Raw genomic sequence first — 15,502 nt, 5'->3', positions numbered from 1 at the left:
CCAAAATTACTGCATTCCATCATAGATAGAACCACTATAATTTGTCCTACCTTTGTACATGTAACGCAGGGACTGAAAGTCTCGACTGAAGACGCCAGCATCCTGGAAATGAACACCCGACAGCAGGCACGGAGCCAAACGTGGCGCTCTGCACGCACAAGTAGACTGACAGCGCCAAGGTTCGGGGCTATTTTAGCCAGGAAGCAGCAATGGACAGAGCGTGGCATTCCCAATACCATGCGACCGAAAAGCCTTTCAAATGCCATAGTAAGGTAAGGCCTACCAAACACTGTTGATCTGAACAGATTGTGGCCTTTGTAACTCACAAAATTTCTTCCACATTTACATTTTCAGGCATGGAACCGTTAACGAACCACGTCCTGTACTACGATATGTTCAAGTGATGGAACACCTCGGCCGCAACGTGATTGTCCATACATGTGGTCTCATGGTGCGGCCTAGTTTCCCATGGCTGGGTGCCACACCTGACCGTGTCGTTTACGATGCCCAGGAGGACCCACCGTTTGGACTTGTAGAGGTTAAATGCCCCTGGAACAAAAAGTCATGCTCAATGGATGAAGCACTGGCGTCGCCCGACTTCTACATTGAACTCTTGGACGATGTGCCACAGCTAAAGGCATCCAGCGGATACTACTGTCAGGTAATGGGTCAGATGTATTGTTCAGGCCTGCAGTGGACACACTTCGTGGTTTACACTGACAACTGGATTGGAAAACTGGTCTGTAAGGTTCAATTTGTGGAATCTGTGTGGATGACCATGAAAGCTAGGCTTGATGACTTCTACTTCAGGAATGCCTTACCAGTATCATCACAACTGGTGCAAGAATGATGTTGAAGGAAAATAAACTTTTGCACTGTGGTTGTATTACTTTCTCCCCTAATGTTCTGCACTAGCTTTACGACCTGTTGCCAAAAAGATTCACCTACAAAAATACACCAGGAAGTGACAGACATAAAATGTATTCCACGTAGCAGATCATGACTTAGAGAAGCAACCTATTATGTTACCAAATGGTTACCTACAAGTCAAGTCATAGAAGCAGGTCTGGAAGACTTAATCAGGGGTGACTGAAAGTTTGTCAATATAGCACAGACTGTCCATATCTGGTTAGCAAGTGGTGCAAGTGTTGTCGGAATTCTCCGGTCAAATATGTGGAAACTTTTGATCCTTTGAATCCGTCTTTCTACGTGAATGCGAAGGGAGGCAATCATCTCTGTTTCCATGACGTCTTCTTCCGAGAACCGTCCATCTCTCAGGAATGGGGGCATATTTAGGTGTACGCCAACAGGTTTCAGGACGTCCTTGATAACGAACCCTTTATCAGCCATTACGACGTCACCAATGTTAAATGGCAGAGAGAGAAACCCACTACGTTTGACCAACTCCTTGTCGGATATGCAGCCTGTACTGAGAGCAGAAACAAATGTCAGTGTTCCGTCAGGAGACACTCCAACCAGGCCCTTGAGTGTGTTGCTTGACTTGTAGTTGGAATATGTCTCTGACTGAAGTACGAACGAACTCGGCACCTCGCATTTGATCTCCGTTGCATCGATAATGACTCTGGTCTTCGGATACTTCAGTTTAAATTCCTCTGGCATGTACCTATCAACAACCTCTCGTGAAGGCCACAGTGGCAGCTCTCCCAACCGAAGATATCAAATGTTTATCCGCTCATTTACTACTCTGCTAACAGTGCTTTGATGAATGTTGAATCTATGTCGGACATCTTTCTGGAAAAGGCAAAGCCTAAAGTAGACAAGAACCAAGAAGAGTTGGTTCTCCGTTGTGAGCACTGCAGGGCGGCCCATTTCTCGGCTTGAGTCGTTTGACATTTCGTCATTTGCACTTGTGGAGTGAGGGATGCGTATACGAAGAGGGGAGTCAAGTCCTGTAGATCACATAAACAAAATACAGAAGCCGACACTGAAGATATGTGATCTTCAGTTATGTGATCAGTGATATGATCAGTGATATGATATGATCGTCTTGATATAATCTTCAGTGTCGGCTTTTGTGTTTTGTTTTTGTGGAGTAAGGCTGTAAATAATCAAGTAGCTGCTTGAAGATGTAGTAAGAGGGCAAGCCGGTGTAAAATTGGAAGTCATCATTGTTGTCCTTGTACTTGTTCAAAGAAAATTCAGCTGACGCACGCTCCAGCTGTCTGCACTTCTCTGTGAGCAGGTCAACCCTTCTTTCCAGGGTCACAATTTTGTTTCTCGCGACTCTCAACTCCTCACAAAGTTTATGGATCTTCCTGTCCTTTTCCGACTCTGCACTGTCATCTGTGGGTTCAGATGCAGCATAACTGACTGATTCTGTGTTGTCGTCTTGCACAGGGTTTTCATTTTCTCTGTCCTCTGGTGCCGGACAGTTTTCAGGAAAAATGGTGCGAAGTGGAGACTCATTCCCCGGGACAGACCGCGCCCTCGGCGGCTTTCTGGCCTTGCACTGGCCATCACGCAGTAATCTACGTCCACTAGCAATGTTCACTAAAAAGTCATTTTCTTTAAAGTGGTTTGAGCATACACGGGCTGTTCTGATGTTGAACGGAGGTCGTCTCTTGATCGCAATCAGCCACGCCTTGCGAAGTTGAAGATCTTCGGGGATGCAGTGAAAGGACACCTAGAAATAAATGGAACAGTTTGAATCTCTCTGCAATTTGCCTCAAACACAAACGTTTATAGTTTCTTGTTTAGGGCTGTGTGCACAATTTTGTTACATTTCTGCCTCGCTTTGCGTCTGTCATTTTTGCGACACACGTACTATTCACACTACTTCGTTACACGAAAGTATCCCAGACCACCGTTTGCTGTCATGTAGTGTGCCGGAACCGTAACTGAGCCCCATAGATATCATAAAAGACGAGGACGAGTTGTTCTGTGTGCACCTTATGTCCTCGTCCTTCGCGTCCCCAAATATTGCAGTATGTTATCCCACCAACTAGTCCAACTTTCTGCACTTGTTCAGTTTCTCATAAATATGACACACATGGCACGGTTTCACCAACGGTGATTAACACTTGAACCGAGATCAACGGCCTCTTAAGTTGAATTTAACGCTTCACTGTGCTTCACAAAAGGGAGTTATTGCTCCTGAAACATTCATCACGTAATCAACTAACGTTTATAGAAATGAATTCAGTGTTAACCAGTGATGGCCAGTAGTTAACTACATGTAGTTAAACTACTAGTTAAGCTACCTGATTGCAGTTAAAAAGTAGTTATCAACTACTTGCAGAAGTGTAGTGGCAAATACTAGTTAAACTACTGTTTCGAGTAGTTAACTACAGTAGTTAGGTTACTGCAGGCGCCGACTACTTGCGATCTTGCCGCAAGCTTTACGGCACGATTGTGCTTCCGAACGTTTACCTTGAGCTCCTTGTTTGATGAGAACGGAGGTGCAGAGCAATCGAACCTCTGTATGCAATAAGAGGATAAGTCGATTTATCCCCTTTTTACTATTTTTGCTGTAATGACATATACATACCAGTATGTACCTGTTAAAGAAAATTTAGGACCGTATTGCTATTTATTGGCCCGCTACAGGACGGTAAAAAACGGGAAATGCATGCGTGTCAATGGGACCGGCCGTCAGATCAGGCCTCTTTTCTTGGTTTGTGATTTTTCGACTTATCCCCTTATTGCATACAGAGGTTTAATTGTGCCGTGCAAGTGTACTAAATCTTCACTTTTATCACTGCTTGCGATTCATATTTAGGTGTCCAAGAACACTATAGAATGGGATTGGTGTTGATGGACAACGTTAAGTAGTTATAGATATAGCTGAAATACATTGCAGTAGTTAAATAAGTAGTTTTAACTACCTCCCCTGAAAAGTAGTTGAACTACTAGTTAAACTACTCCATCGCGAAGTAGTTAGTAGTTATAGTTAAACTACTGTAGATGGGGTTAGTGGCCATCACTGGTGTTAACTTCAAGTTTTTACAATGCTTGAGGTCGGTTCAAAGTTAACCAGCTTTGGTGAAACCGGGCACAAAAGCACGAGCTCGTCCGTCGACCGCTGCATCACAGACAGCTTGGGACAGACGGATGAAATACAACACGTTGTGTTGCTATCCTCCAAAACTAGCATTTGTATCAAATCAAAATCGATACCGGGCCATAGTTTGCTCCTGTGAACACCTGTTTCTTTCTTTCGTTTGCCGTGATCTTGTCTTTTCGAATGCGAATCATGTATCGTAGCTCCCCTTTCGCGTTCGTCGTGCTCGTTTCGACTTCGCCGTTGAGAAAACACGCTTGCACTGATATTAAATGGCTCTTACTTTCTTTCCGTTGTCGCTTCTGTTACCCTTTTGCGTACTCCATGGCGCACAGCAGTACGTGGGCATCTCGTTCAACAATCGGACGGCAGAGCAGCATACAACCCGAATCCGAAACTTGACGCGATTCGCGCCTTAGCCTCCAACATGGCGGTCACGCGTGCAGCGGCCGATAGATGGCGGCACATTTGCATAAGGTCTACCGGCCTCCCGTATTTTGTGTGCACCCTTAGGTGATCTGAAGCATGAGTTCTGCATAATCTGTTTGGCGTACATTTTGCATTTACGGCTTGGAATTGACATTCTACCTTCAATAAGTCCAGGTTGCACCACTTGTGTTCTTTGTGTGCTGTTGTGTTCTTTCCGTATATAATTTTGAAGAGACTGCTACATTGAAGCACTGACATGAAATGTGTGGGATTTAGGGTTCTTATCTTCAAGCGGAAACTATACAGGAGGGCAGATGCCCGAGTGGACGGCGTAAAGTCTCGAAACTAAAGGAATTGAATTTAAAGGAATTGGAAACTCGTTTATTCAAGCTCTAACGATTCAACGGGGCGTAGAACCGCATGACAATGTACGTCATGTATTGGAAATTCATAACGAGGCTGCATTTTACGATACAGTTCGTTAAATATGAAGACAGTGAACAGGTTGCAATTGGGGGATCTTCCTTACCAGTGTTCATGTTGAATTGCGTACCATTCTGTGTATAGCACGAGCTTGGTTGCTTTGTCGCTAAAATGTCGTTCGTTAACGCCATGGAGAAAAAGTTAACCCGCGGATGAGCACGCCTCCGGTCTACGCAGAACCTCACCGCCGACGATGACGCAGCGAGCTCGCCGATTCATGCGGCCGGCGGCGGACCAAAATGTACCCAACGCCGCCGCCGCCGCCGATAATGACATCGGCGCACAAAAAGCGCCGGGAATCTGAAACGCCATCTTCACATTCTATAGCTCAATGTTTGCTAGGTTAAGGGCATTGAATGTCAGTCCAAAGGCTGTTTCTCTTCAGCGCATAGTAATTATAGTGTATACTATATGAGGCTCCCGCAACGTTTATTTTCTTGACAATGTAATTGAAGGTTGGTTATAAATAGACGTTTTAGCCAATGTTGCAGATATATTTTAGGAGGTGAACTGGGTCAACAATGTAAAAATCAGTTTGATTCCCAGTTTGTATAATAGGGTTCAGACAGTTGTAATACCATTTAATTTATCACCGCATCACCGCCGTGCAGCTGGCATGTCCTGAATAGTCTTCATGTAACAGGTTATCATTATGTCATTCTGAGAGATAACCGTGTCTGTGGGAGATCATACGAATACTTACTTACGAATAACATAGTTTTTTTACACTGTTATATATTACTATTAGATACTTTTTCTAGACTACTATATTATATTTATTATACTTTATTGTTTTAGTTGTGACTTGCTGTCCAAAATGTGGAGAACTTAGGCTTGTTAACCGCGTTCAGGAGCTGCCGAAATGACTCACCGCTCTTTTCCTTTGCCTCTCCATGGATCTGGATTGAGTCCATCTCCGTGTTTCAGTACAGGCCTTTTCTTTTCTTACTTCTTCTCACTACTTCTTCTGCCACTCATAACGTGCTTGCAGTAAACAAAGAACTGGGGCAGGCGGTGAACATATACGTGGCACATCGGGAGGAGTCTGCGTTGGGATCTTCAGTCGGACTACAACTTTCTTCCTGTCTTGCGGTCAACATAGCTTGATGCTTTGCGATTAATTCTGTCTTAAAATGAAGCTAGCAAACCTATGTACCTATGTTGAAATGCTGAATTTTTACTACCAATGCCTTGTATGCAGTGCTGTACGTCATTAAGTAAATATGTATTAATATATGTGTGCATCTCCTTATTCTTCCTTATTCTAGTGCCGGCAAGATTCCTGCTAAACTTTGTCCAGACAGTAGTACTGGGGGGGGGGGGGGGGTCTGCGATGCGTGTAAACACTGAGACATGGTGACTTTGATTCGACGTGTGTGCTTTGTGAACTCGGAAGGCCTGGATCAACGCACGTCTGCGTTATCCCTCTTATGACTGCCTCCCTCTTATGACTTGTGACCCCAGGGAGGACTACTCTCGAAGGAAAACGACTACCGTTTTAATAAGTCGGTCCAGCGATAAAATCCTGATGCAATACCGACAAACGCAAACATTTGGTCTTTTAAAATGCCAGCACTGTTTTATTTTGAGAGGAGAAGAGCACGCTGTGTGTACTGTACTGTGAGAACGCCACGAGACAAATTCTACGGCGATAAATCGATGTGTAACAGTAACGACGTTATTATTGAATGACGAGGGACGTCAAACCAAGAAACAAATAGGGGTTTAAATCACTTTCTGGAATTCTCTGTATTCTCGAGGAATTTTGTTTGAATGACACACTCGTATGCTGCGTCCAGGATTGCGGAATGGTGTCCCCCATTCCACTCCAATTCCATTCTGAGGAATGGATATTTATGATCATCTAATTCCATTCAATTTCTCGGAATGGAATGGTACAGTCAATTCCCGCTCATGGGATGGCTTTGCAACCCCATTTCATTTATTCAATTCCATCATAAAGGATAATGAACCGGTAGCTGTACTGGCCAGTTCAGCAGTGCCAGAGAAGATGACACTGCCGAGCAGGGAGGAAGCACAAAGACAAGGTGCGGTACGTAAATGCAAAGGGCGCGAGGCCAGAAACCAGCGGGTTCAGACGAAAACTACCACCGGCGCACCCAGACCATTCCATTCCAATTTCATTGCTGCGAAAAAATGCCTAATTAAATTCCCATTCACTTCCTTGAACAGTTTCAGCGATTCTATTCCAATTCCATTCCGAGGTCTGATAAATCGGGGGTCATTCTGGAATCATTCCAACTCCGGAGTGGCAACTCCGCAGCCGTGAAAGAGTCGTTCAGAGTACATAGATTGTCACACCGTTGACCTTTTTGGACACCGTAGGGTTTCGATTCGTGTTCTGAAAGGACTCAATATATTATTCCCCGCATCACTACCACTAATGCGGTAGAGTATCACCCCTGGCCAACGCCACCTATATAGGAGACGGCCTCTCCAAAATTCCCTCTCCCGCGCCTTGACGTCACACAGTATCGTTCGGCTGCTTCATCTGCTCCTGTGGGCGCCGCGATTTTACATTGCTAGATGCCCGTGTCCTACTGCGTGCGCGATTATTTTATGACGGAATGAGCTTTTTAGATTTGCAGCATGCTTGATCGGCGAGCCCGGGTGACAGGGCAATTATGGCACGGGTTCGAAACCGGGGAACGTTAATACTTCAGAAGCTTCAAGGACAAAAGTATCGTTAAAGCTGTGAACTGTTTCCATGAAATTTTCTTTTTGGTTCAACTACCACAGGACCTTACCAAGTACGAAGGCGCACAAGTGGCAGATTCCGGGGGAGGGCGATCCCCCTAAAAACGTCAGTCTGTACATTGGATTTCTCTCTCTCCCCTGCCCAATTACGCGCTTGAATCCAGCACACGCCCCCCTACCAAAGCAAGCGTCTGGATCCGCTCCTGCTGCGCATATGTGTCTTTCGGGTTTAATCCTGTTGTTGTTGTTGTTGTTTTCTCACGGGATAGACTGTCGCATTGGGAGAATGATGGCGCATTTTGGGCTAGTTCGATATCGACTTTCAGATCATCAGATTATTCAGAAAAAATACACAATCCACTCTGGGCAGTAGAGGGAACACAATAATCACTTCCCTTAAAACTAGGCACTTAACACAAGGTATTTCCCTCAACATGTTGTTACCAGTCCACTGAATTATTTTCTACTCTGCAATCTGACATATGCATGTTCCATTTTTGTGAAAAGTGCAATAAAATCTGACCCGCACAATATATATTGAGACTTACTATTAAGCCGCTGTAAGGTGGCTTAGAGCAACAGTCATCATCGGCGATTGCGAGGAGACTGCAGCCAGTGACGAACAATACCAGTTGAAGCATCTTGAGCTCTGTTGGTGGTCGGTTATCGTCAAACCTGGAAGCGTCGCCGTTTATACTTACTAACTAAATTAGGAGAACTTTGTTTATCGTTTCGCGATAATGAATTATGAATTAATTATCCGTTGTCTCTTCGTTATTTGCCTTGTTGTTCTTTGTAGTCAATGCGGTATACCAATTGGTGGTCTAAAATCCGTTTCTCAATCTAGACGTGTCTCTGCTTCGCACGTTGAGGTGCGATATTGATGGTTTGGAGAATAGCCGTTTCAGGCGGTTACCGTACCAAACGAGTAACAGGAATCTATCATCGAGGAACGGGAATATATCATCTTATTTCCATCTTGTTACTGAGCTACTTCCGCTTTGGTACCACGACAGAACAATGCACAATGTGGTAATTACAGTAGTTCCGATACGACCGTTCTATCAGTTGTATGGCTATATGGTGTATTCTTCTGCCTTGCATTGGTTATATTCTGTTAAGCGTTCATTATATTATGTCTTCCGTTCATTGTACTGCCAAACGTTCACTGCGTTTGCATATCCTACTCAGCGTTAAACCATGTTTGTTTGTTTTATGACGCAAGCAATTTCCAAGGAAAAAAATGTGAAAGAAGTGAAGTGAAAAGCGAAAAATGTGACATCGCTGAAGTGAGGATGATGTCATGTTTTTCTTTTTTGCTTTGAAATATGTGGCGGTTTCAAATGGTAACAACGACAACACCAACATTATTTTACTAATCAAGGAAGGGAACCCGAGAGAGGGATGAAGAGACGACACAACAAACATACAACAACATTTGTTGTGTCGTCTCTTCATCCCTGTCTCGGCTTTCCTTCATGCACGAGCTTGTCAGCGCCTTGTCTCTTCTATCGATTATTTTACTAATGCTCTTTAGGGAGTTTCATCGCTAGGGGAAACGGTTACTACCTAGGCAAAAAGATGAAATGGCATGGGGCTTCATTTGAAGGAAGATGGCCCGAGCTAGTTCCAACCGGGATAATTGGCCGTGCACCCAAGCGCAGTACTCAACTGCCAAAATCGTACATGAGGTATCACATTTTTATGTGCTGTTATCTTGTCCCCAACATGGTTTTCCACACTGAATCCAACTCGTACCCTTTTGTTCGCGAGTAGACCGTGACTATGACATTCTAATCATATTTGGATACCTCGGTATTGCCGTGCACCCTCTTTGAGGCTCTTGTCATGCCATTATGTCCTCGGCGTGCGAAGTTCACTTTTGGGCTTCCATTTCACCACTGTGAAATTAAATTTGATAAATATTTCCGCATGATAGCAGAACATCCATTGTCTAAAGTGAGCATAAACTACAAGGCCGCCCCCTTCACGGCACCACGACCAACGTGCCACTGCCCCCCCCCCTCCGTGGAGAGTGCAGTGGAGGACATTATCTGAAAAAGCATCTGTAATCAGCAATAGACAGTGAAGGGTTGAGTTCACCTGAGAGCCACTATACTGAGTCAGACACGCAAGCTCGCTTCTGCTCTCATGAATGTTGCTCTATCAGGTTTAATGTTTGGCCGGATGTTTGGAATTCCACCTACTGCTTACAAGCTGTTTTTCCACGTGATAATTTAAACGGAGCGGGGAAGACAATATACATGGTGCCGCGCCGAGCAGAGGAAGCTCGAGCAACTTTACGTAATAAGGATTCAAGAACGAGGCGCGTCCATCAGTAGCTGAAATCTCAATGAGGCAGCTTCCATGCCGGGTCGTGTCGCCTTTTCAAATCAATTGCTTTGAAGCGCACTTGAGAGCTTAAGCCCTCAAGTGCGCTTTAGTGTAGTGGCTGTGACCGCGGATCTGATTTCCAGTTTTACAACACGTTGTGTAATCCTCTGGTCTTTAATGCGTTAGCATTAGGAGTGTCAAAATGAAAAAAAAAAACTGTATGTATGTATATGTTATTGTGTGTCAGTGTGTGAGATGGTGAAGCCTCACCTAGACTGAGGTATAAGAGGACAAGTAAAGGGGATATAGCGTTAGTGTCAATGGACTTTGAAATTGGAATAGTCGAAGATAATTATGTAAGAGGGAAGTGGAACTGAAAGTAATTAGAGGTAATTAAAGCAAGAAAGTTGAACATGAAAGAACTGATGTTCTGAGGCTGGTACAACATAGAATGGACAAATACATACAAAGCCTCAATCCAGAAGATGTGGGTTCGAGTCCTACAGCTGGCTAACCTTTTCAGTCACTTTCATCTTTCGTCAAGAAAGTTGAGTTTAAAGTTAACGAATATAAAGTATATGTAACAGAAAGACTAAATGAAATTAAGGAGTACCGAATGTAGCCGCAAGTTACCGGAGCTATTTAAACCTAATCCAATGTAATTAACGTTAATTAAAAGGGAATTGAGAGTAATTATATCAAATAAACGTAATTAAAGGGAATTCAATGAAATTCAAGATTACCTCAGGTAACCTGCGGTTACTCTCAGTAATTAAAGGGCAGTTACAGGCTAATAGAAAGCAACTAAGGCTAATTGAAGATTAGTTGAATAGACTTGCACACAGGAATTGAAAGTGCCTATCCAGAACTCAAGTATAGACCGTAGGTGGACAACCGGAAGTCGAGTTGGACCGGATGTGGTTTACCGGCAGTCAATATGGAAAGTGGAGAACCGGAATTTGGGATTAGACCAGAAGTGGATACCCGGAAGTCAAGTATGGACCGGAAAAGGCGCTTAATGCTAACGCATTTCTCTGGCATTTACCGCTAAATCGCCACTGATTTTTTAATTCTTCACAACGGTGTTACACATCAATACACAAGATGTTATTTAGATACACGAAGGAACGAACCCGAACAACTGACGCACTCTTCAGTGTCAATCCACTAGAGTTCCTTTCCAAAAATAAAATCCACCTTTTGAATTTTGAGTATACGGTTAGAGTCCTGGATACGTTCGCGGTCGAAGCTGACGGAACAAACTTGACTTCCTTCCGCTTGGGAGTAACAAATGCATTTGTTGATTAGGCACTCGAAACATTTACTGATGTGCAGCACTCGTAGCGCTTCATTTTGGGGAACCAAACACGCTCCTCGATTTTCGCGACGCTTCATTCTGTGATGAAGTGTCCCGTTAACTCGCGTGCCTGTAAACCACAATGCTTTTTCGCATGCTCTTGTGCAATGCAAGAAGCCATTTTACTTCGTCGCCATCCGTCATCCTTTTCATCAGGGGTCCACCTTTTTGCTCAAAATCCTGGATCCGATTTTGATCTGACCACGTGAGATCCTTCCTGCCTTTCTTCGGTAAGGCAATGATTTGCGAGACATCTTCTGCGCTGCACAGCTTCAGAAGTAAATGTTAGCAGTAGTCCGAGTTTGTTTGTTACAATATCTTCCAGGGCGTTTTCTCCAGCCTCCACTGGTGCTAAACTTGAGGAGTCGACACGAACCATCTTCGTAACACTTCGGTGCCTCTCCTCGAAGTACTATTTTTGTCCAAGATCACACTATCAGACCACTTGCGGCTTCGGGGTCTTGTTGGCGTTAAAGTAAACGAGTGCTTAGCTATCAGTCACTATAGCCTGAATGAATTCAGAGTAGGTATGGACGGAGACGATCTATCGCAATTACAATAGCTAACAGCTCCAAATTGGTCTAATGATAGTTCCTCTTCTTTTCCAAATGTTCGCTTGCTGGTGCAGTAAAGCGTCTCTGCTCGTCCGGCTTCGAAAGCATGCCTGTTAAGCCATGCTGGCTAGCGTCGGTATGAAGTCCAGTCTTGCCCCTCGGTCATAAAATGTGAGTGTCAGTAGTATGGAATGGCCACTCCTATCCTGAAACGCACATCTTGGTCTAAACACGAATAATTAATCAAGTAGAGCTAATTGGGACCCCCTCACAGTAATCAGCACCCTCCATGGAGTCACCACACTAATTGGGGAGCATCTAACTCATGTCCAGACCAAGATGTGCATTTCCAGATAACCGTGGTTATAAAAAAGAAAAACATAGATAGAGATAGAGTGGAGAGAAACAATTTATTCGAAAATCAACGACACCGTGGCGAAGAGACCACTCCGGAACGCCTGAGTGACCAGCGCCAGCCATGTTGCTAGTTGGCGACGGGTAGTTGCAGAGATCGACGACGGGTGGCCACCTAGTTGCAAGGCATCACACCAGATGGCGCCACCACCATAGCTCTATGCGAGAAAGACACGAAACAACAAAATACTAGAGGCAGATAAAATTGCAACACTGCTCAACAAGTCTAGGCATGCCAGAGTATGTGGAAAACCCTAGTGAAAATTCCAGCTGGAAATGTAGTGGGAATTCCAGCTGGATTATTGGACTGGTTCCAGCCTTGAATTTGACTGGATCTAGCCTGTAAACGGGCTTGTACCAGGCTAGAAACAGGCTGCATCCAGCCGGAAAAAGACTGGTCTAGATCGTGTTTCACAGTGGACGCAGGCTGGAACAAGGCTGGGTATGCAGCATGTCTCCAGCCGGATTATCGGGTCCCGATGTAGGAGTGCTTCCACTGCAGCCTACCTTCTGCTGGAACCCATGATCCAAGGCAGGAGGCTCCCCTCAAGTAGAAGCAACTTATACAAGATAAATTGCTGCACAAAGCAGAAACTGGAAGCACGCTAACAAATGAATATAGTGACAATCAGTAATAAATTCGAACATTTATTTTAACAAGAATAACTAACACCCCATAACAAGTATGAGAGCAGATATACTACAAATAGTGATATAATGTGATATCACACAATTTGATGCATGTGTGAACCCATGCAAGCGGGACAATGACACATCATGAAGGCAGTTCAACTATATCAGGTCACTACTGCACCTCTTGGTTCAGATTTAGGACTTGAAGATCAACCGTACAAGACACGCCACTTACCCTTTGCCGTAATAAAGCTCGTGCACGGGTTCCAGAACAAAATGCATAACAGAGCACACGACTACACAAAAGCAAAGACGCTCACACTTTGATACGGTCAGTAAAGGTGAAATGCAGCAGGAAACATCTAAATTACCAGGCTGCGCCTTAGACGCCAAAGCGACAACCGACATTTCCCAGTTCAAAGCAGATTCTGAGTTGATGCCGATGGCAGTTGGTCGTATGTTATAATGAGAGCATTGTGGCTATAGTTTCGGTTTGACAGACCGGGAAAGCTCACGTCTCGCAGCGTAAGGCCAATCAACAATATTTTTTTTGCAATCTACTCATGTATGTGGAGTTCTCTGCATAACTTTGCACACTTTTGGGTATTTATTTATTTATTTTTCTTTTATTTATTTATTTTATTATTTTATTTATTTCTTATATTTGGGCATAAATTATCTGCACACATTTTTTCAATTAATTTTGGCTTTTTTATGCCGTATATGCCGTATTATCTTATTTATTTTTTATTTATTTATTTATTTAACTGGTACTGTTAACCCTGTACTAGGGTTGTCACAGGAGAGGTACAGAAAAGTCAAAACATAGCACTCAACAATTCACAGCCATGCATCTAGCTGTTTTTTAAAAACACTAATGGAATTAATGCTAAGCAAAGAAATAGGTAGCGAATTCCACTCTTCCACCGTTTTAACGAAGAACGAGTTCTTGAAGCAATCAATTTTACTTTGGAACGGGATGGCTTGCATACTATGTGAGGAGCGCAGCTCTCTAACAGCTCGTCGCCTAATATAGGGAGAGGTGTCAAGTTTAAAGTGACCATTGTATAACTTCTTAATATATATATATAACTTCTTATAATCTTCACAGCGTTCGCAGTGAAGAATCTCGCACAATCGAGCGTACTCGTTGGAACGTACCATTTCCAGCTCGGAACCATCCTGGTTTCCGAAGTTGGATAGTTTCAGAATGGAAATTCAAACAGCACTAGACCCAGCATGGAAACAGCCTTGGCCAGCCCAGCTCCAGCCTGGGATGGTTTTTCCAGGCTGGTTCCACACTGGGTCCAGGCAGTTTTTTTTTACTAGGGAAGGCCTAACCGCTACTGCTAAACAGCACGGAGAAAACAGTACACATTGGGGATAAGGCTTAGGGGGCCTGTGGCTATCTACAGCGTCACCACACAACACTATGCAGATAACAACACAAGGCGGGAACTGCCAAACGCTAGGCACACAACGCTAAACATGCGACAACACGCACAAAAGGCTTGGTCACTGCTAAACAAGTGTAAACATGCGCGTACGGGGAATATCTGCTATGGTAAACATTCGAGAAAAGGCTTAACACGAGCGCGGTCAAACAACATGCAAACATCGAGCACGGCAAATCACTCACCTTTTCCCCGTGGCGACGTGGCGACGGTGCGACCGATACCCGCGACAGCCAGGCACAAACTGACCCGGCGCAGGGACTGCGGAGCAACAGTGCGCACGTCTACACTCTACGAGATCCTGCGGGCAAGTGACTGACTCAAGGGCGCCCCGCCGCGGGCGCTACGCATGCGCGCGGGCGCTCCCCGTTTCAGTTTTGCTGTCTGCTCCTCCCGCTGTGCGCGCGCTCCTAGCGGCGACGGGTTACTTCTCCGGTTCGGTTTCGCTCTCGTTTCCTTGCGCGTGTTTATTTGTATAAAGGCAGTGCGCACTGCGCTCGCGTCATCAATACGTGAAAATGTTCAGCTACTACTCGTTACAAAATTGTTCTGGCACCCACACTTCTTGGAAAGAAGTAGAGAATGAATGTTTCAACAACAAAAGTCCCCCAACGAGCTCGTCATCACTGATTTTTGCTACATGATCGACATGGTAGGCTTTGGCAATATAGGAGAGATCTCGTTGAGGCCTCTGCAGAAGATGGTGCGTCGGATCTATGCCCGTCACAAGAACATCTGTATAACGCTTCCAAACGGACCCCTGGGACTGATGGGCGAATTTGTGAGCTTGGCCAACACATAATTCAACTACATCGCCGCAGACATCGTGGACCTTCTTGCTCGTGCCGTTGCTCATATTAAGTACGCTCTGCGGAAGCAGCGACATTAGGAAGCAGTCTACATTGTGAACTTTGTCACCGATTTATTGAAATACCGTTTGGTTATCGAAATACAATGCATTATACAGTCTGAATAACTTTGATGAGACTGTGTTTTTTCACTGAAACAGAGTTATTGAATAGATACAAAGACGTCTCTTGAGTTGGTCGATAGATGCATGCACCCTCCCTGACTTGTCTGATCACACGAACAGAACATTATGAGA

The 15,502-nt window shown here is 44.5% G+C and overlaps 2 protein-coding genes across 2 annotated transcripts; both read right to left on the bottom strand.

Annotated features, from left to right (window-relative positions):
* Positions 1 to 1,047: 1,047 nt before the first annotated feature.
* Positions 1,048 to 1,620, bottom strand: LOC135389788 (uncharacterized). Its single transcript, XM_064619824.1, has one exon. The coding sequence runs from the start codon at positions 1,618 to 1,620 to the stop codon at positions 1,048 to 1,050; it is 573 nt and encodes a 190-aa protein (XP_064475894.1).
* A 400-nt stretch (positions 1,621 to 2,020) lies between these two features.
* LOC135389780 (uncharacterized) lies at positions 2,021 to 2,768 on the bottom strand. Its single transcript, XM_064619814.1, has 2 exons — positions 2,742 to 2,768; positions 2,021 to 2,644 (listed from the first exon to the last, which is right to left on the bottom strand). Exons 1-2 carry the CDS (start codon positions 2,766 to 2,768, stop codon positions 2,021 to 2,023), a joined length of 651 nt encoding a protein of 216 aa, XP_064475884.1.
* Positions 2,769 to 15,502: the final 12,734 nt, after the last annotated feature.

Source organism: Ornithodoros turicata, chromosome 1, assembly GCF_037126465.1.
Source record: "Ornithodoros turicata isolate Travis chromosome 1, ASM3712646v1, whole genome shotgun sequence".
Taxonomy (NCBI): domain Eukaryota; kingdom Metazoa; phylum Arthropoda; class Arachnida; order Ixodida; family Argasidae; genus Ornithodoros; species Ornithodoros turicata.
This window is presented reverse-complemented; position numbering and strand designations above follow the sequence as displayed.

Coding starts and splice junctions, on each gene's coding strand:
- LOC135389788 (XM_064619824.1), bottom strand. CDS start 1,620: ATGCCAGAGGAATTTAAACTGAAGTATCCGAAGACCAGAGTCATTATC.
- LOC135389780 (XM_064619814.1), bottom strand. CDS start 2,768: ATGACAGACGCAAAGCGAGGCAGAAAT. Junction 2,645..2,741: donor ACGCAAAGCGAGGCAGAAAT/GTAACAAAATTG, acceptor ATTTATTTCTAG/GTGTCCTTTCACTGCATCCC.